The sequence below is a fragment of the Rhipicephalus microplus genome, chromosome 1, assembly GCF_043290135.1.
Source record: "Rhipicephalus microplus isolate Deutch F79 chromosome 1, USDA_Rmic, whole genome shotgun sequence".
NCBI lineage: Eukaryota > Metazoa > Arthropoda > Arachnida > Ixodida > Ixodidae > Rhipicephalus > Rhipicephalus microplus.
Window position 1 is genome coordinate 113004951 of NC_134700.1, and position 21964 is coordinate 113026914.

Sequence of the window (21964 nt, forward strand, 5' to 3'; positions counted from 1 at the left end):
TCGCTACCCAGACTTCTGGAACCACCTTCATCTATATGCATTCCCCTGAGCTTATCATACACCCTATGTGACATCAGTGCATAATCTATCGTCGACTGAAGCCTTCCTACCTCCCATGTTATTTGCCCTTCACACTTCTCGGTACTGTTGCAAATGATCAAATCAAGCCTTTCACACATATCCATGATCATTTTGCCTGTCGGGTCGGTATACCCATCTATATCTTCTATGTGCGCATTCATGTCTCCTAGTATAATTATCTCGCACTCTCTTCCTAACTCCTGAATGTCCTTTGATATACACTCTACCATTGTCTGGTTTTCCTCTCTGGCCTTTGCTCCCGTCCACAAGTACACGAAACCAAGGAGTGTCATTTGACCTGCCAATTTCCCTTTTAGCCATAAATGTTCCTTGCACTCCTGCTTGACCCTTTGCCAGTCTGTACTTTTATGAATGAATGCCCCAATACCACCCCCCTTTCTGCTGCCTTCTGTTCTATTACAATATTCCCACGCGTAGTCCGGATTGTTCGGACGATCGCAGCGCCAGAGTGCCCTCTAGTTAATTTTGGGAAACTCTATGACGCAAGTGACCGCGCCGACCTCTTGAAATCGTATACGAATCCGTAGTCGTAGCCTTTCTGTTGCCCGCGCAAGAAGAGCACGGCGTTGTATTCGCAATGCCTGTTTTCATAGAATATGAGTTTAATTCGACCTCTGCGGTAGTCCACCGCACCGTGCAACACTTCGATCCGGTAAACCCGACCGTCCTGTGCGAGATGTGGTAAAACGGTGATGACACTTGGGACCAGCGACGCAAACAGAACTTTGCCTGGATACAAAAGCAACCCGATTACTTCGCCTGTCAGGTAAGTGTTGCTCATTCCTTTTAATTTAAGTGATGCCGTAAATTGTGTTTGTCTCGCTAATTGACGCCTGGGTGGGCGCGGGTATTATGCGACAAACCTAGGTTCAGGGTAGTGGCAAAGCGAGGTGGTTCATTTCGGGTGCCACACGGTTAAATTTGATTGACATGTGGGGTTTCACGTCCCAAAAGCACCATATAATTATGAGAGACGCCGTAGTGGAGGGTCAAAGTCTTTCAAGCCACAATTTTAAGAGTGGATGAGCGAAGCGCAGCAGCTCCCTTCGAAAATGAGTCGTGCAGAGCTGGGCAAGTTTACAAGAGATATAGTATTTATATTAATATATTGCTGTGGCCCACGCCACCAAGGTAGCCGCGTCCCCCCCCCCCCCCAAGTGTTTTAAACAGTGCTGATGCTGAGCCTGTTTGATTGAGATTTGTGGAAACAGCCGAGGAAAACATTATGCGAGGCAGATACACTTCGCATGGTGCGTGCCGTGGTAATGCCAGTCATCAGTTTTTTTTTTTTTTCGCGAATGTTTTGACACCTTTTTCACCTTGTATTTTACTTTCTTGTATGCTAATGTACAGTGGAGACCCTGAAAATGATGGAGACCGTGTTAGGGAATTAATTGACCAATTTTTGAAAATCCCGACCCACCAACTCGAACCGATCGGCTATACTTCAAAGTAAACTAATATTGTTTCGCATCCATTTTCACAGTTTGTTTCAATGCAATACCCGAATTTCCGTGATCACCATCACGATTTTGACCGCCTCCCTGACACGCTGCATGTGCACGCAGTGGTCGCGGACAAGTTTGTATGTACAGTATCTCAATAAGCTATCTCTGTTTGCAGGTAACTGCTTGGCTATGGCACTTACCCAGAATGAAGTTATACCTGAAGACGCAAATATCACCGAGTTTCTTCGAGTAGTTTTTTGTAAATCCTTGCCAGCCAAACACGCCGGTACTTTTCGGAAAATCGCAATGTGCGTTCTCAATTTTGGGTAATAACTTTCGGCGAAGAAACACCCCGAAGCTCTGCTCCCTCTTCGGGGACTACTAAATCAACTTGCCTCACTAGCAGCCCTCAAACTTGCATCGTGAGGCAAAACTAAATGGGTGCAAGCACGAGGAGACAACACGGAAGCGGTAAGCGACAGAGTCGGCAGGTACCCGGGCATGTCGGTGACGCATTTCGGAAGTGACGAAGGGGCGCTGCGTGACGCACAAGCACGCTATGTATATGCGAAAGACATGTAAGACAGACCAAGTACACAGGACAAGCCCTACTTTCAACCGATATTTTAATGGGAAGTAACAACAAATATATAGGTGTAACCACCAGAAAGGAAAAGCAAGCAAACTAGACAATATAAAAAGAATAATCAAACAGAATGACATACTATCACTGTGCAGCGTCCATTCGTGCTAACACATGTGAAGAGCGTACGCACAAACAGGGGTCTACATTCATAACGAATGTCATTGCGATCTTGCGTTCCAGGTCTACATGGTCATGTGAAATGGCATTTGCACTTCATGTAATGTTTATCAGCAGGCTACTATGATACCAAAAAGTTATAAATTGCATATTTAATTTTTATAACATTGTCCAGCTGGCTCAAATATACTGTGGCACAATAAAACAGCATCAGTCGAAAAAAAAAATCCTTGTTCAAATTCAAGAGAGAGAGAGATAAACAGAGAGGAAAGGCAGGAAGGTTAACCAAGCTTGGCTCAGTTGGCTACTCTACACTTGTGGTGGGGGAAAGGGAGAATAATAGAAAGGAAAAAGATAGAAAAGAAAAGGAGCAAGAAAGAGAAGGATGAATAGTCAGCTCGAGACTACACAGCACTGTCTCACACTGTTCTTTCACAAGCGGTCGTGAAGGCTGGTAGTCCTTGAAAAGTACAAGAGGGCTTTCGTGGCTTTGCGCGTATGGGAAGCCGTCAGCCAAGATCCCAGGGTCTTCTCTTCTGTAAGCGGCCGTGAATCCAGCTTACAGAGCTTGGCTTCCATAATAGTCGTTCAGACTGGTATGCTGGGCAATGGCATAGAATGGTTCACATTCAAAGCAAGACTAGCTTAAAACTGCTCACAACTTGCAGTTGGCAATATTTGGAACCGTGACAGCGTCCATGAATTTGTGATCACGATGAATGATGGTCAATGCACACGAATTTTAATTGCTTTAGCTGCTGTCATGAAGTATCAGAACTCACTGAAGGGCCTCAAGCATGAAATTGAAAAATTATCAAAGACGACGAGAGACTAAAGCTGCGCCTACACGCCGATTCGTTTACGGTAAGTGAATCAGAGTGAGGCCCTGGCTCGGCCCTTACCCAGGGAAAAAATACGCCGGCCCCGCTTGACCACCATAGGCCCAAGCCAATCATCTTCGTGGTGTATCCGAACATAGAATGGAAAACAACGCATTTTAAGTGGCTAATATCGATGCTTTTAAAAACCTAAATCGATGCTTTTAAGTGGCTAATATCGTGGACCATGCTTGAGTAACGACTATACTTTAATGTAGTGTAATTTCTAGTAAAAAGTGGTTCATGGTGGCAACAGCTGAGCTAATATACTGAATGCAATGAATGCTTGGCAGTGGTACATTGTGCCTACTTTTTCTGCAAATACTATAGAGATACAATCAAGGCTTCGACAGGCACTAGTATGGGTGGAAAGAATTATTGAATGAAAAGACAAGGACGCCGACCACAAGAGAATAAAAATCTGTTGACGTTGCGGGTACCCAAATTAGGAGCCTTGTTCACAATGATTGTGGACAAGGCTCTGGTGTTGCGTGCTGAAGCATCAATCATGGGGATGATCAAAAGCATTTCGCAGCAAATATTATTGCAAGGAAAGTGATTTGTAGCATGAGTCGAGTTTCAATACAGAGTGCAAGAAAAACGGGACACAAGGAGCAGTGCCCATCACATTGAAGGCATGTTGCAGGAACTAACCGTGGAACTTGGTTTGAACTGCGGCTCGGCATCTGCATAGATGGCTCGTTTTCATGTGACAGGATTGAAGCACTTGCGCACAGCAAAATCTACTACACAAGCTATGTGAAGCACTTCGAAATTCATGGTGTGCATAGTCACTACTGTGCGAAAATAAGTGTCTTGTATTTGTCACAGTTGCATGTAGTAGGGAAACAGTAAATAGATTTTCATTTCTTTAAAAATTGAAGGGGGGGAGGGGGGGCACACTTCATGAGATATGTTCATTGACTTACTAGAATATGTGCAAAACAGCGCTCCACGTTTCATAACATGTAACTACAATCGCTATTCCAGTGTAGCAAAAATAAAGACTTTGTTGTCCTTACCATCTCTGGCGTTGCACAGGGAGATAGCCATTCTGTGTTTATGAAAAGTCATCTACAGCGCACATGTGAATACCTTGCCACTTTCAAAACCTCATCGCACATCTCACAGGCTTCACAATCAGCATAGTTTTTCTCGTCTTTTCAGCCGCACCCAAGCCTTTAACGCATCTGCGCTAGCGCGTGCCATTGCTCATTAGAATGATCTTCCTGATTATGTTGCACGTGTGCATTTGCAATCACGTGGAATTCAGGAATAACATACTATTTACGACTGTCTTTCCTAAACATATCTTTCGTATTGGGGTTCACTCGTTGTAGAACCAGTCTAATTATGTATAACACAAATTTTATATTTTTGCATGTCTTGCAGAAATGTAACTTGGCTTTAACTTATGAACTTGGCTTTTGAATTTATTTTGTTTGTTCCGTGTTTCTTGGTGAAAAAGTATTGTATAGTCCCCCTCACATAATACTCGTACTTAGAGCCTGAGAGCTATTTGTAAATAAATAGTGTGTTTGTCAGTCCTTCTATGCATTTATTGACCAAGCTGATTGTTGAACCCTGTCGAACATTAAGCTTGCGGCATGTGAGCACATGCTAAACTTGCTTGGAAATACTAAATTCGCAACTGGTAAAATGGGTGCTACAAGAAGGCTGCCAAACTGGCAACTATACTAAATGTGTCAATGTTTTTTTCGTATCGTTACTGCATTTAAGCAGTCAGTTTTCTGATGCTTTGCTATATGCCATGCAGAAAATAAAGAAGCTATGACGTTGTATATGTCAGAAAGGCCCAGAAAGCCTTTGTTGTCCTTGGACAAAAGCAAAAAAAAAAAAAACAAACCCGAATGGAAAGGTATGGTGACTCCCATTTTATCTGTTTTTATTTAAACATGCTGTTACTCGGGAATGCTTAAATCAACACAACAGTCAGGTTATGATGCATGACTTTTTTTTAGGTTTTTTAATCCCACTAAAAGCAAATTGGTGAATTTTCATTTCAGTGAATTGAAAAGAGCATGTAGTGATCGAACACCTCAACTATGTCATTGTGCTTAGGATAGGTAGGTGGGACGTTAGGCTAAACAGGCGAGAAAAAGAAACAGAAGAAAAAAAAAGAAGGAAACAGGCAGACAAATTTCTGGATTGGCAATGACCTTAACGATACACGGTGGAAGTGCTTTTAGAAGGGAGGAAAGAGAAAACAGCGGTTGAAATGTTCCATAAAAAAAAAACTTTGTAATTATATATGTACATTGACACATGCATATCTATAATTAACATTCACATCATTAAGGTCATTGCCAACCCTGAAAGTTCTCTGTGTCTTTTTTTCTTTCTTTTCCTCTTTTTTCTCGTTTTTTTACCCTAACATCCCGCCTACCCCCCACTTCGCCTTTTCTTTCCATTTTTCTTGTTTATTTTGCGTTTCATTGTTGCTAATTTCTTTCGCAATCTCAATTTTCCTTTTTCTGAGCGAACATGCCATGAAATTCTTGAGGCAATTCCGCTGAGCGGGCCTACGGGGAGACTGAAAGCATATTTTTAGGAATAACCTTCCCCATTAAACATGTGCTCTTCAGACCCCATCTGGTATTGCTTAGCTTCGACATCTCGGCATTTAAAAGTACGCTGCCTGCTTCTCTCCCCTTTTTGTAACTGCTTTCTTGTTATGCGTCCCATTCATAAGCGTTCGGTAACGGGCGTGCATCATTAGCGTCAGCAATCCTTTGTGGTAAATGGGCAGCGACTATCAGCCATCTTTGAAGTTTCAAGCTCTTTTCTTTTTTCGTGTCTGTAGGGGCCACCACTTTGCAAGCACACCGCTCCTACTTTGTTTGCGTGTTTTTTTTTTCACCCTCTAAAAATATTTTGAATCACTACCACCTAACTTAAAATGAAGTGAGGATTGCACTCCTCTGCTTTATAGTTTTTTTTTTTCTTTTCGGACGGTGATTGCCAACAGGGACATGGGCCACCACCAGGAGATGACGCCACTGCTAACCCCCTTAAAACTAACACGCCAAGGATGATAAGGCGCCTTTGACAGAGATAGGTCCAGCTATCGAAATGTCTGCCAGCCTGTCTGAGGCACTTCCCCTGTTCACCCTGATTATCCCACTACGCGTTTCCATCTGTCGGCGCTCATTTTGATTTTGGATTTTTAAACGAAGCATTGCAACACTCACAAAGAAAGATTGTGTAGGAAAGTTGCAAAACTTGTGAAGCCACGCAGTGCTAATGAAAGGTCCACGGGCCATGTGTTTGAAACCCCCTCTTTAGAGACAAGTTTGCCAAAGGCAGAAAAAAAAAGTGAAACGAGTACTTTTTAACAGTGTTTGCCTAATGTGAGGAATTCCCAACAGCTCATTGATATTGTGCATGTTGCAAACATAATCATTATACCTGGACATTTCTAAATCTAATTTACTGTATTTATGCTGTTTCAAATCTAATTACAATGTTTTGGAAACGTTATGTGGCCAGTTTTATTTTTATTTATTTATACAGGCTGCAGACCAGCATTTTGGTCCAGGCAGGAGGGTCATAAAAAACATCAACTAATTTGTAACAGAATGAAAAAAAAAATGTATCTATACACTAACAGAGGTCGCATGTCTGTGAAACAGCAACAAAATTTATAACATACTTCAACACCCTAATCACCTAGTAGATAACTTTCCAGCGATATAGCAAAATAATCAGCCGAAAAAGTATCATGAGGCAGTGAATTGCAGTCATCAACTGCTGAGTGGCATAAAGCTTGGCAGAGTGAAACATGGGCCTGTTGCCGCTCATGCTCTTTGTTGAGGGACACATTGAGTATCGAGATCGACGGTTTCCTCCTCAGTTTGTCTTTCTTATTCTCTCCCATCTTTCTTTCCTTCTTCACTCACATCTCTCATCCTCACGTTCACTTCTTTTTTATGGCTTTTTTGTACACTATACTATTGGGCACGAAGACATATTGTGGCAACACCATGCAGAAGCATCTCTGTGACGCGCGCAGTTGGATTGCTCCGCCACCCTCCCGCACGCAGCCTGCAGCCGTTATCGTGTCTCCTTTACTATTAATATTATTATTATTATTATTAATATTCTTGTGGTTCTTCACTCAACGAAATCAGTATAGTACTGCTGGAGCTTATTCCCTCACTTGACGAAGTGCTAAATAATTGCCCCAGAAAAGCGTTGCGATAATGCGTGACTGCTGGCGTCGTCCGCTATAGCTACCGAAATGAAAACTACGGGGGCCGAGTGCGCTGCTTCTGTAAAAGGTAACAAGTCATTCCGTGTCGAAATGAAGTATCAAATAGATAATAATGGTAAAGAAACTTATCTTTGCTACAAAAAATGTGCACAACCACTCTACTTCATTCATTGTAGGTTTGCATCTAAAGATGGGCCGCGGTCGGCATGACAAGCATGGGCAAATTTACATTGTTTTGTACAGCGCACATAGCCCTACAAAGCACAGAGCAAGCGAATTCCCCACTTTGTGGGAAGCAGCACATCATTTTTACAGCCACGACCTTTCTGCGATGATGGTGGGCAAACGTGAGAACCACGCATGCGCATGCTTGCGTGGTTCTCACGCAAGCATGCGCATGCGTGGAGGGTGGGAATGGCACAGACGGCGGTTAGGTTACCTTGGCGAGAGAAGTAAGCTTTAGCAAAGACTGGAGCGGCACATGTATGATGTAAAAAAAGGTGTGCTGGCCAAACACGCAGAAGCAACTGGCCACAAAATAGACGGGAATAGGGTATAATTAAAGAAAATAAAGGGGAAAGAACTGAACTTCCAGGGTATATCTTGACTCTGACAATTTAGACGTCGCACATTTTTAATGTAATGACGGCGATTTCTGCCACATGTATACTAGATATACATAATAGGACTGTTAGCACATTCATTTTTTGTTGTGAACAAGGCTCCCATGTGGAAACTGAAACGTTCTGTTTTTATGTATTCATTCAGTGCCAGTGCTCATTTTAACCCTACACATTTGAAATAAAAGCTACAACAGAGAAAAAGAGAGGTGACAGTGGCACAGCCAGCGGTCTTGACAGTGCCCTCGCGTACATGGCGCACTGTGGCATGCCGCCAGTAACCTTTACTGCAACTTTCCGGATTGTGTAGTCTGCAGAAGTCCACAAACATGAAGCCAGAGGAAAACAAAGCTGTTCAAAAATGAAAACGTCGCAAAGTCACGGTAAAAACAACGCATCTAACCACCAGCTTTTCTTTGCGAGAGCGAGCCCTGCCGCGGTGGTCTAGTGGCTAAGGTACTCGGCTGCTGATCCGCAGGCCGCAGGATCGAATCCCAGCACACCATTTCCGATGGAGGGGAAAATGTTGTAGGCCCATGTGCTCAGATTTGGGTGCACATTGAAGAACCCCAGGTGGTCGAAATTTCCGGAGCCCTCCACTACAGAGTCTCTCATAATCATATGGTGGTTTTGGGGCGTTAAACCCCACATATCAATCAAATCATCCTTCGTGAGAGCAAGGCGAGATCACGTGATCCAACCATGCACGTCACAGCGATTGCAGCGCTCGCACCTCCAGTGGTGGGCCTCGCGCCCAGTACTTGGCTATTCTGTGTTCAGAAAGCGTGTCTAAATAGCAGTGGTTAGGATGCTCCTTCACATAGAAAGTATGTGGGTTTGAATCTCACCTTGGGAAAAACCTTTTTGGTGACAATTTTTCCCTTTCTGTTTATTTATTTCTTTCTTACCGTTTTTTGTTTCTTCCTGTTGCTTTCTGTGTCTGTCTCTGTACTTTTTCTTGTGGGCTCTCTCATTCTGCCTTCTTTGGGGCAATGCATGGTGTTCCAAACGTTGTGAGATACTGTCAGTTGGGTAGGCCGCAGGGGCGCCTGCGCAAGTAGGCGTTTGGTGTGTAGCGATACCACGGACCCGAGCTAACGGGGGAGTTTCTACTCCCTCCCACGCCTAGCCATGCGTGGCTTTGCCGTGTCCGGGGAAAAGGGGATCCTGGGGGTTAAGCCGACGCTGGGTGATTGGATCGTTAAGGCCCCCCGGCAGAGGCAACACACCCCTTTGGGCCCGGCTTCACGTAGACTGCACCCCTGGGCTGACCCACCCAGGGGAAATCGGCAGTCGCCTTTTCCTATCTCTCTCTCCCTACATCTTCGTCTTTCTTACTTTTTTAGCTTTCCTGTCTACTTCTCTCTTCTGCTTACTTCCAATTTTCTCGGCGGCAAGGGTTCACCCTGTGCAAATAGCCTACCTTGGCCTAGGCGCATTGGGTTATAGCAGAGTTGTACGGCTGACGTCTGCAAGCTTTCAGCATCCGCAAACTTGCAGCGTCCCCTCGTTGGGCTCCGTGGTGGGTGGCCGCCAATGCTGCTGAACAACATACAATTAGCATGCATAAAGCATTCCCTTTACTTAGAGATCATGCCTCCTCAAAGCGGGTATGCAACGAAGATATCGATTTTTTCATCCGGCCAAGACAAATCTTTCCTCATTTCCACGTTATACACTGCGAGAAAACTAACAAGCAAGCCAGAACTGTATCCCCTTTTGTAGTGGCTAGGTGCTTAACCGAAACTCTCGGTGCCGGGTACAAGGTTACCAAAATGGCCAGCGGAGATCTACTCCTTGAGATACGTGCCAAAGACCAATTCGATAATCTGAACACCCTCACAACGTTTGGAGACACACCCATCAGTATTACGCCACACAGGTCCATGAACTCATCTCGCGGGCTAGTATAGGACGCAGATTTGCTTGACCTGACCGAAGCTGAACTTCTGGAAGGATGGAAGAGCCAGAATGTGACAAACGTACAGCGTATTAAGATAAGAAGAGATCAAAAGGAAATACCAACCAAACACTTAGTACTAACCTTTGCTTCGAGCGATTTGCCGGAAACCATTCAGACTGGGTATACAAAGACATCTGTGAGGCCATATATTCCCAACCCCCGCCGTTGCTTCCAATGTCAGAGATATGGCCACGGCTCGCAAAGCTGTCGTGGCCGGAAAACTTGTGCTCTGTGTGGAGTCGTGGGCCATGCGTCCGACAACTGCGAAGCACCTGCACACTGTGTGAACTGTGGCGGTAATCATGTCGTGTACTCACGTTCCTGTTCTTTCTGAAAAAAAGAAAAAGAGATCATCACATTGAGGATAAAAGAAAACATTACATTCAAAGAAGCAAGAAGGAGAGTCTCGCCATTTTATGGCCCCACATATGCTGATGCGGCGCGCCAGGGGGAAGCGTCGCACCAGCCCTCGCCACTCCTTCGGCCTGCGCAGAGCGAGCCATTGGCTGTGGCGCCTGCCCCCAAGACGGCAGTAGTTGAGTCTACTCCGTCTACTATTGAACAGAGACCAGAGACTGCAGGGTCCTCGGGTCTCAAGGCCTCACCTCGCCAGGCAAGGCCCAAGCTTCGAAAAACCAGCTCGCATGAGCAGGCATCCAGTGCCTCCGAGGAGGCAATGGATACGGCGGCACCCCTGGTGCCAAAAAAGCGGCGCGGCTCTCTGGAGCACGCCAAGAGAACTAAAAAGCTCATAACAGGGCCTGATAATAGCCCTGTTACTTGAGCTCGACCTTTCAGCTTAAACAAGTCACTCCCTTAACGTACACACAGCACTACTTTACTTCCAATATGGAAACACAAATTATACATTGGAATGTCAGGGGACTGCTTAAAAACCTTGACGACGTCCAAGAGCTTTTATACAAACACTCACCTCAAGTGCTGTGTGTACAGGAAACACACCTAAAATCCTCCAATACAAATTTTTTACGTGCTTACGTCATATACGGAAAGGACCGAGATAATGCTGTGGCGTCATCCGGTGGCGTAGCCATTATCATTAACCAAGGAGTAGCGTGTACACATTTACCACTCCAGACATCCCTTGAGGCGGTGGCTGTTCGAGCGGTACATTTAAACAAACTCGTCACCATCTGCTCTTTGTACGTACCTCCCCACCACCGTCTTGAAAGACGTGAATTCCAGTCTTTAATAGACGAACTGCCTGATTGCTTCTTGGGGACCTAAATGCACATAGTGGACTGTGGGGTGATTCTCGCTGTGATGCACGAGGTCGTCTCATTGAACAATTCCTCTTCTCTTCCGGTGCCTGTTTGTTGAATAGGAAAGAGCCAACATACTATAACGTTGCCAACAAAACTTACTCGTCTATAGACCTCAGCATCGTATCACCTTCACTCCTACCCCTACTGAAATGGAAAATCATAAATAATCCATACAGAACTGACCATTTTCCTATAGTGTTGAGTTCACAAACAACATATGAATGTCCTCTACATGTTCCCAAATGGCTGATAAACAAAGCAGACTAGGAACAGTTCCATAACACTACACGTTTAAGTTGGACAGACATATGTAGGTTAAACATAGATGAAGCTGTGCAGTACTTCACAGCTTTTCTAACTGACGCAGCAGCCAAGTGCATCCCGCAAACATCTGGAATGACTGGCAAACGACACGTCCCATGGTGGAACACAGATTGTCGTAATGCGCGAAAGGAACAGAACAGGGCATGGAGGTTGCTTCGGAACTCACCAACAGCCGAAAATCTTGACACCTTCAAGAAAATAAAGTCTCAAGGCAGGAGAATGCGTCGGCAGGCCAGAAGAGAAAGCTGGCAGAAGTTTTTGTCAGGTATCAATTCATACACACAGGAGGCTAAAGTCTGGAACATGGTCGGTAGGATAGCAGGAAAACAAGTACACACACTTCCACTCGTAAACACTCGGGGTGATACCTTGGAAGATCAGGCAAACTTCCTCGGTGCACACTTTGAACGGGTATCCAGCTCGTTCCACTATACTGACACTTTCCAAAAATACAGAACAAGAATAGAAAAGCAGAAACTCGAACACAAATGCACTAGATACGAGGCATATAACCAAGCTTTCAGTCTAGCTGAGCTCCGAACATCTCTAAACTCCTGCAGTACTTCTGCCCCAGGTTCTGACCGTGTGGTGTATGAAATGTTAAAAAACCTACCAGCCGAAACACGAAAAACCTTACTTTGTTTGTACAATGCTATCTGGTTTTCTGGCACTATCCCTATCTCCTGGAAAGAGGCTATCATTATTCCCATTTTACAAGAGGGCAAGGACCCTTCTTTAGCTTCGAGTTATAGGCCTATTGCACTTACAAGCTGCTTGTGCAAAGTCTTCGAAAAAATGATAAACTGCCGACTTGTACATTTCCTTGAAACAAACAATTTGCTCGACCCATTTCAGTGCGGGTTTCGAGAGAGTAGATCCACCACAGACCACCTTGTTCGTATCGAGGCACAGATCAGAGATGCCTTCGTCCATAAACAATATTTTCTCTCTGTGTTCCTCGATATCGAAAAGGCTTATGATACAACATGGCGTTATGGAATTCTAAGAGACCTGTCCCACCTTGGCGTGCGCGAAAGAATGTTTCACATAATCGAAAGTTACCTGTCAAACCGGACATTCCGTGTCCGAGTGGGCACGGTTCTTTCCCAAACATTTGTCCAGGAAACAGGCGTGCCACCAGGTGGTGTACTTAGCTGCACACTTTTTCTCATCAAAATGAATTCCTTGCACTTGTCCATCCCTCGCAATATGTTTTATTGTACATATGTCGATGACGTCCAGCTTGGCTTTAGATCTTGCAATCTGGCAATGTGTGAGCGGCAGGTTCAGTTAGGTTTAAACAAGGTCTTCAAATGGGCAGAGGAAAACGGATTCCGACTGAACCCACAAAAAAGCACGTGTGTCTTGTTCTCCCGAAAGAGAGGCATGCACTCAGAACCCGACATTGAACTGAACGGTCAACGTCTGTCTGTAAATGCAGAGCATAAATTCTTAGGCGTAATCTTGGACAACAAGTTGGCCTTCGTACTGCACATCAACTATTTAAAAACAAAATGTTTAAAAGCCAGGAATGCTTTAAAAGTGTTGTCACGTACTACGTGGGGTAGTGACAGGCAATGTCTTATGAATCTGTATAGAAGCCTCATTCGCACCCGCTTAGATTATGGGGCCGTTGTTTATCAGTCTGGGACTCAAAGTGCTTTGAACATGCTGAACCCCATGCACCATTTGGGCATCCGCCTTTCTACGGGTGCTTTTCGCACCAGCCCCGTAGAAAGCCTTAATGTTGAGCCAAATGAGTGGTCGCTTCATCTGCAGAGAACTTACATGTCCTTTGTTTATTTCCTTAAGGTGAAAGCAGACAAGAAGCACCCTTCATACTCTACTATTAATGATTTGTCGAGCGCCATTCTGTTTCAAAACAGGCCTTCGATGAGGCAGCCCTTCTCCGTTCGCCTGAAGGGTCTAGCTGACGAAATTGGAGTGTCACTTGAACACAGTTTAATGGCTCGTGTAGCATACCCGCCACCGTGGCAATGGCAGACTATAGACTGCGATGTGTCTTTTCTAAAGTTACAAAACATGCGCCTATTGCCCATATCCGAACATACTTCCTGGAACTTCAACACAAATACACACGTCCTGAGTTCTTTACAGATGCCTCCAAGTCTAACTCCTCTGTGTCCTACGCTGCTGTCGGCCCATCCTTCTCGGATGCTGGCCCTCTACATCCAGGCACAAGTATCTTCACAGCGGAAGCTTATGCGATGTGGCGGCTAAACACATCAAGCAATTACAAATACAAAAAGCAGTAAATTATACGGACTCCCTCAGTGTGGTAACGGCTCTGCACACTCTTAAAAAACAAAAAAACCCACTCCTTGTCTCACTTTACTCCATTTTGTGCACTCTCTACACACTCAAACAACATGTTGTAGTGTGCTGGGTGCTTGGGCACCGTGAGATCCAAGGCAACGGGAGGGCGGATCAGCTCGCTGCATCCGTCCACAAATGCACTGCCCCTACACCCATATCAATCCCGGCCCTTGATCTTAAGCCGTCTCTCAAACGAAACCTCAGGGACTACTGGCAGAGCAAGTGGGTTACACACACACAAAACAAACTACACATTATTAAGCCACACCTTGGTCATTGGCTGCCAGTATCAAAATCGCGTCATACAGAGGTAACACTATTGAGACTCAGGATAGGACACACATACACGACACACACATATCTTTTGTCCGGTGGTGATCCACCGTTGTGTGACAGATGTGGTGAAGCATTAACAGTCCTTCACATGTTAATCCAGTGCAAACAGCTAGAAACTCTAAGAAAACAACATTTTCCTTTACCCTACCGACAACATATACCTTTACACCCTGCAATGTTCGTCGGTAGGGAACCGCTTTTTAGTCATAAATTATTGTTAGCGTTTTTAAAAGAAATGCATAATTTTCATATCATATACCCGGGCATTCCGTAGCACGACCTCTCCAGAGAGGTTTTTGCTGCGGTAGCTACACAAGTAAGCACTTGCCTCACGGCCCTTGGACGCAAGGGTATGAACGAGTGAGGTACTTGTGCTAATGCCATACTTGTCCACCATCGTTTTTCATTATCACCAACTTTTGTCACCTATTCACACCACACACCTTTCACGGCATGGTCATGATTTTATTACTTGTATGTTTTTACCCGCCTTATCGTGAGGAATTTTATGGCCCTTATACAGCCGCTTATCACAATTTTTGTCCATATCTTTAGTAAGATGAACTGGCGCTCTTTGGCCGTAGAATGGCCCTTGCGCCATAAAACATCAAACATCATCATTAGTTGGGTAAGCGTGCGCGGTCGAAGTGGCGAGGAGCAGCCCCCTCCCGTATCTCACGCAGCTGCGGCGCTACTGTCGATTTGGGATTGGAGAAGGAGCATTGTCTGCTACCTCTGAATGTGAAACAGCTGGAAATTCATTTCTTAATATGCATATTTCAACTAACGCAGCTAGATGAGTGCCGGTAGAACACTATTTAGTGATAAATAAGGGCCAGGCCTATATTTAAGAAATGTATGATTATTTCTTTGCCTGCAATGACTGAGTTGTGTGGCCAGTGGGTGGCACATTGGGCCTGTACCGTTCTCCCCTCCCCCCAAAAAATCTTTCCGCTATTGTTACAAAGTAAAAAGTAACACTCGACCACACTTGTCTATCCGGCTCCCTCTTCAGATCAAGGTGGTGCCCTTACCCTCCCCCCCCCTGACCCGGAACAAAAAAAAATTGCCTGCACCTTTGTAATAAATAGGGTTCATCTGCGCCTTCAGGTTGTGGACAATTCTAAGCGAACGAGGTTGTCGTAATTACACATCATATAAATTGTGTGTAAAATATATTTAGAAACGGTTGTGCTTCTTTTTGAACAGCTAAGGAAAAAATGTACAGGCCACACGAGCAGTCTTGCCCGAATTAGCGCCACAATCTTGCTGTGCTTTATATCGGTGAGCTTGCAAGCCTCACAGCTGGCACAGATGACATAACTGGTATAACTTTTATATAACAATTCATTTCATACACAAACTCCTTGTATTGTAGCTGAAATTATCTGAGGAGTTAGGAAAGAAGCATTCAAAGTAATGGAAAAATAATTTAAGAAAAAAATAGAATGCAGTGCAAAAGATGACATAAAGCCATTATTTAAATTACTTTTCTTTTGAAAAGCTATTTTGCAATTTGTATTTCACTGGTGACACGACGATCAAGCATGCTTGAGTGAATTAGCAGTAGGATAGTAAACATGCCAACCTGTAGCGCGCCGGGCTGTCCAAGACGCTATGCCTCTGAGGAAAACACTTTTGATCAGCAGCACTTCTGCAAACATCAAACAACGGTGCAGTTCTCAAGGCCTGGACAGCTGCTATTCCTTGAGAAGCCTTCCAGGTGACAGTCACAACCTACATTTCAAATCCAAGGATCTAATTCCTTGCCGCGAGCACATAGCAGACGGAAATGTCCAAATTTCACTTGTTACGTTCGCACTTGAGCCGGGTGCTGTTCCCCAAATTTTTCCAAAAATTCCTGCACACTTGTCTAAATCAGCGGCATTAAAAAAACGCATAAGGGAACCCTCGAGAGTAGGATAAACCGGGAATTTCAAGGGCCGTGTGTCGGCACTTGCAGGTGATGTGTCTGACGTTGACATAAAGTACAGCGATGTTGACGAAGCTTCTGGTTGATCCAGACTTATGTGCAGAGATAGCAACTTGGTTGCCTGCAGTACAATACCGAAGAAAGTTCTAATCCAGGAATGTCGCGCTCATCCATGAAGACTTTTTTTTATTAAGTTCAAAACAAAGCTATTGTCGAAATTGACAAGGCAGTGGTGGTAAAAGACTTCACCTTTGTCCTCAATTGTAGGGGGAAGCTTGTTTCCTTGTGCACGTACAGCGAACATGGTTTAGGAAGTCAGTTGAAACTCACGAGCTTGCAGATGGTATCAACTTTTCTCAGTTACGTTGAACACCTGAAGATACGTACAGGCTGTCATGGCAGCTTATTCCCTTCGATTTCGACCGCAACATCAACCCTGAAGATCTGGGACGTGTGGAGGAGCACTTTTAGACTGTCCCGGAAAGGCTTATACCCATTATGCAAGAACACTAGGAAGAATCGGCGAGATCGGTAGAAGAAAAAAATGGAGAAATCTACAAAACCAACGAAACTTCACCAAAAATTACGCTCGACTGCTAAAAATACTGGCAGTTATTATGGCCACAGCTTTGGGGGAAAAAAAGTGAGGAACGACATTCGGAAAATTAACACACAGCTTTCAAAAGGTTCTACCAGTCAAGTGGACTAACTGATGACCGGCCGTCCTCCAGCACAACAACCGATAGCGCTGAGCAAAACGTTTTTAACCCAAATTCGCAAGGCATTTCTTTGATAATTTATTTGTTTAAGACATGATGATGTCGGCAGAGGCAGTATTTTCACCTTTGACATCAACCTATAAGCAGCAGCAGGGCTTGATATTTTAAGGAGAGGGCAAGTAATCAGCCACTCAGTTTCGTAGCGCTGCCTTCTGGCTGACTACACTTTAAAGCTTTCAGCACAGCACAAAGAGTGAATTTGAAAAAAAATAAATAAAAAAACTTCTTCCTGGATTAGCTTGGCATTTCAGGATTGGAACATTGTTCAGTCTTGTAATGCAGGGAACCAAGTTACTAAGTCTGGGCACAACTCAGGATTGGAGGGGACGCCAGTAGCTTCATCTACATTGTTGATTTTCTCGTGAACGTGCGACACATCGCCACCACTTGTCGACACATGACCTTCGAAATTCTTGATTTGTCTAAGTTTCAGTAGTTTTCTTTTGCACATTAATGTTGCTGTTTAGACAAATGTGCAGGAATACTGGGGGAAAACTCGAGGAACAGCACTAGGCTTAGGTGTCCACCTCTCACATGGTAATTTTCACGTTTCCCCTTACGATATGCTCGTAGCAAGTGATTAGGTCCTTGGATTCAAAATGTAAGTCGGAAATGTATGTCTTGACTGTCACCTGGAAGGATTTTCGTGGAATAGCAGCTGTTCAGGCCTTCAGAACTGCGGGGTAATTGAGGGGCTCGAAGAAGTGTCGCCGATCACAAGTGTTTTCCTCAGAGGCATATCTACTTCGACAGCCCTGCGCGTCGCAGTTCGGCATGGTCACAATGTTAAACTGCTAATTCAATGAAGCATGCTTGATTTCTATGTAACATGTTAAATACTGTTTGCGATGACCGAAATTTTAGCCTTCAAGCTCCTGCCTCTGTGGTCTGAGCAAGCGAACTCAAAACACACACATGCACACACACATTTAATGCTGCCGTGGGAATCCAGCGGCAACAGCGGCTCAATCTCAACTCTGCACCTCGGATCGAATACAAGTTGGTGTTATGTCCGGAGCGGGCTTATCCAACTGACAGTATCCAAAAATTTTGGGTGTCCCCTTCAGTGGTCAGAAGTATGAGTATGTCGTGGTCAGAAGTATGTGTATATGACAGATTTGGAGTGCCAAAAATACTTTTATATAAATATGCAGACATACTATAATATTTCTTGACCAACTCTGCTGTTTCTTTTCGCTTATTCTAAGTACGAGCACTGTAAGCAGAACGGCATGTTTGCACTGTTTCTTCTTCCATTGCTCAACTGCTATTCGGGTATTGATAGAATTTTATAGTATCCCATTGAATCATTAGCATTCGAAATTGCCTGTGTAGCCGCTCGAACTTGACCTCCTAGTAAATGAACAATCAATAGGATGCCTTCCAAACACCCTTGCAACATTGATATTCATAGGTGTATGCAAACTCGCTTACGATTCAACTCACTGAGATGCACTCACTCAAATAAAAGCCGTGAGTCTCAGTCCAAGCTAGTCTGGAGGAGTCATATATTTAGAGAGTGTAAGCCTCAGGGTGTCTATGAAACTGGAAAGCCTGGAAACGTCATGGAATTGGGACCCTTCTGGAAAAGCCATCGAAAAGTCGGGGAACTTCTGAAAAACCTGGTCAGGTCATGGAAACTGACAGCAGTTCTGAACTTAAAAAGTCTCTCTGAGCTGCAACTACAGTAAGCTGCTAAGAGGCATGTGAAAAAAAAAAAAAAAAAGACCGTTCATAACTCTTGCTTCTTAGTGTAAACATGAAAGGATACACCGACCCGCAGAACACACAGTTTACTGAAGTTTAGTACCTGATATGGGAGGGAGCCTTGTTCACAATAAAAGACATAAAAGAAAGGCACAGTGTACTTAAGTACGCCTAAATACGTGACATAAGCAGCGAGAGTACATTGTCAGAAGCGTCCTATCACTCCTGTTCAGGGTATGTACAGTCGTCTGTATCTGGATTCCAGGTGCACGTATGATGCAAGCTTCTTTTATATGCGAAGCATTTTATAGTCGCATCTACTTGCAAATCGGGCATCGGTGGTGTTGTCTACACCCCTACTGCGCATGCTCGCGTCTCGTGCCAACTGTCTCTCCCCCCACTCTCTCGCCTAGCAAAGCCGACACAGGCAGCGTCTACTAGTAAAAATCGACTACTCCCGCTGCACAGTCGTTCACTGACCACCCCGTATATGTAGGCACTAAATCGGGCATTCGGAATTGAGTCAAAGGGGTCTTTATTTGGCTTTCGCTTGACTTTAAGCTTTGCTTGACTCGAGTAGATGCGATGCAAGCAACCAGTAGTGAGGCACCACTAGTGGGGCACAATCAGTAGTGGGGCTTTTTCCTTTTCTTTTTTTTTGTTTCTTTATTAGTTTATTAAGAACAATCACAAAATTGTCCTAGAAGACACATTGTCTGACTGGGCTGTGCCACCTATACAGTAGCAGCAGCAAAAAAGGACATTTACAAATATGAAAGGGTGCATAAAAATCAAATAATACACTTCAAATAAATATTACACAGTTGTACAGCTCTAAAAAAAGAAACTGGAAGTACAATTTTAACAAAAATTTGCACTCACAACTCATACTTAAGCCGCGACTGCACCGGCGCCACTTGGGGCACGTCACCGCATCAAACATGGTCATGCCAACACCGCTCTTTGTGCAGGCTGTTCTGATATGGACCAACTCGGCGCTGCCTATCTGCTTCGCCGACATCCAGCTGTCCGAGTAATACCACCCCTTCAAGCTGCTTTGCCGCCTGCCTGAGATTCTGGCCGCCAGAAAAAAACACCAAATTTTCGCTGCTTCCCGTTTGGAACGAGCACTCATCTGGCAACCTGGTGCTACAGTCAACGCGGGATCTTCGTCACTCATACTTAAGCCGCGAGTAAACCGATGCCACTAGGGGCACGCCAGCGCATCAAATAGGATCATGCCAACACCGCTCTTTGTGCAGGTTAGTTATCTACCGTGCGCTTGTTGTACTCGTACAAGCGACCCATTTCTACTTGTGGTGTTGGGCCCACTTGAATTCATTGATTCTTGCCGTAAATTGTTTTGCCGGACTTGATTATATTGTGTCAATGCCTTTGTTGTTCTTCTTCTGCTTGGTTTTTCTGGCGACATTCAACTGAACCCCGGTCCCAGTACTAAAGATCCCTGCAATCAATTGCTGCAGCAATAGCACGATTTGAGGATTCTCAAAGCACTGTACTAGCTGAGCTTTCCAACATTTGTAGTGCACAGAGCAGCATAAAAACCACGTTAGCACTCTTAATATGCATGTTGATGTTTTAGAAAAAGTGGTACAAGCACATCCAACCAACGAACGGGCCGTATCGCTTGCCTCAATCAACGAAATTTCTATGCTTTCCTCTCAAAAAAATAAAATAAAAACACTAACAGATAAGTGCGACAACTCAAAAAATCGCTTGCGCAGGTCAAACTTAATCTTCTTCAGTATCATGAATGCAAACGCTGAAACCTGGTAGCAATCTGAGGCGCACATTATCTCCTGTTCAGAGTATCTTGCGCTGTCTATACTTACCGACGATATAGAATGTGCCCAACGCATGGGCCGTTTTCAGGAACCTAAAAACCGTCTCATAATCGTAAAACTAGCACACTTTAAGGTCAAGTCAAAGATTCTTTATTTATTTATTTATTTATTAGAATACCCTCAGGGCCCGTAGGGCAATACTTCTTGCAATACTTCTGAAGCTGAAGGGAACAAAATTTTTGATTCGAGAAGATTATTCAACGTACGTACGCTTGGCCCGAAAAAAACAACTAATCTTTTGCTAAAGAAAGGATACCGCATTCAAAATACGTTATGACAAGTTACTGATCGACAAAAAGCAGTACACATATAATGCTGCTACAGATTTCGTAATCGAACTGCCTTAATAGCGATGACCGACCATTTCCAGGCCTCGCCATATACCTGCTCAGCCTCCACAAATTTCACCTGGCACACCATCTTTTCATAATATGGCTGTCATGCTAACAAACATTCACAGCTATTTACCAAAAAAGATGCTACAGAAGTCATTCTTGAAGATAACTGCTCCGACATTTCAATTTTCACCTAATCATGGCTTACCACAGATATCCAGGACAACGAACTCATCAAGAATAGTAAATTGTTTAGCATCTATGAATTTAACAGAGTTAGCCAAAGAGCCGGCGGCGTCCTCATTTTAGTCAAAGCAGTGATAGTCTCCCAATTAGTACGCGTGAATTGTAACCTCGAACTAGTGTGCATTAATCTGTGTTTTCCTTTTGGCAAAACCGTACTTGTCGCCTGCTACTGTCCAACAGATTCCGATTGTTCTTTTGTTCATTAGTTACATTCAGTCCTTTTCCACCTACAGTCCTGCTATAGCCGTGCCAAGTTTGTGCTTTGTGGAGATTTTAATTATTTGGACATCAATTGGGTGGAGCTGACAGCATCTTCTATCAGTCAAAAAGATGTCTTACGTCTTTTTAATTAACTCTTACATAATTATTTCTTAGATTTAATTTGATCCAGTGTGTTAAAAGTCCAACGTGTGGTTACAGTATTCTCTATCGTGCACTAGTGGCCTTAGTGATCACAACTTGCTTTTCTTTGATCTGGCTTTTCGAATTCCTATCAGTAGGCCATCATTACAATATATTCGCGACTACAACAAAGCAGACTATGAAAAAATTAACCACGACCTGAAAGAATTTCTTCATCAATTCAGACTAAGTTCTCATGCTCGTATAGTTAACACTAACTGGTTGTTTTACAAGGGAAAAATACTGTCGCCTATAGGTTCATATTTACCACTTATCTGTATTCGTGGTGATGCTGATAAGCACTGGCTTTCCAATGCCCTACGACGGCTACTAAATAAGAAAGAGCGCCTTTTCGGGACCGCCAAAAAATCAGACTGCCAATCCAAATGGGCGAAGTACTCTAAAT

At 44.1% G+C, this 21964-nt stretch overlaps 1 protein-coding gene across 2 annotated transcripts in view; it reads left to right on the forward strand.

Annotated features, from left to right (window-relative positions):
• Positions 1 to 548: 548 nt before the first annotated feature.
• The window catches only part of LOC142796476 (uncharacterized), a 35086-nt gene continuing 13670 nt past the window's right edge, over positions 549 to 21964 (forward strand). Inside the window, exons 1-2 of one of the 2 annotated variants that reach the window (XM_075887212.1) lie at positions 549 to 868; positions 19682 to 19972. In XM_075887212.1, coding sequence (XP_075743327.1) covers positions 19949 to 19972 — 24 coding nt within the window. In that variant the 5' untranslated portion in view covers positions 549 to 868; positions 19682 to 19948. The remainder of the gene's footprint in view (positions 869 to 19681; positions 19973 to 21964) is intronic. The other variant, XR_012893865.1, reaches the window with a different exon arrangement.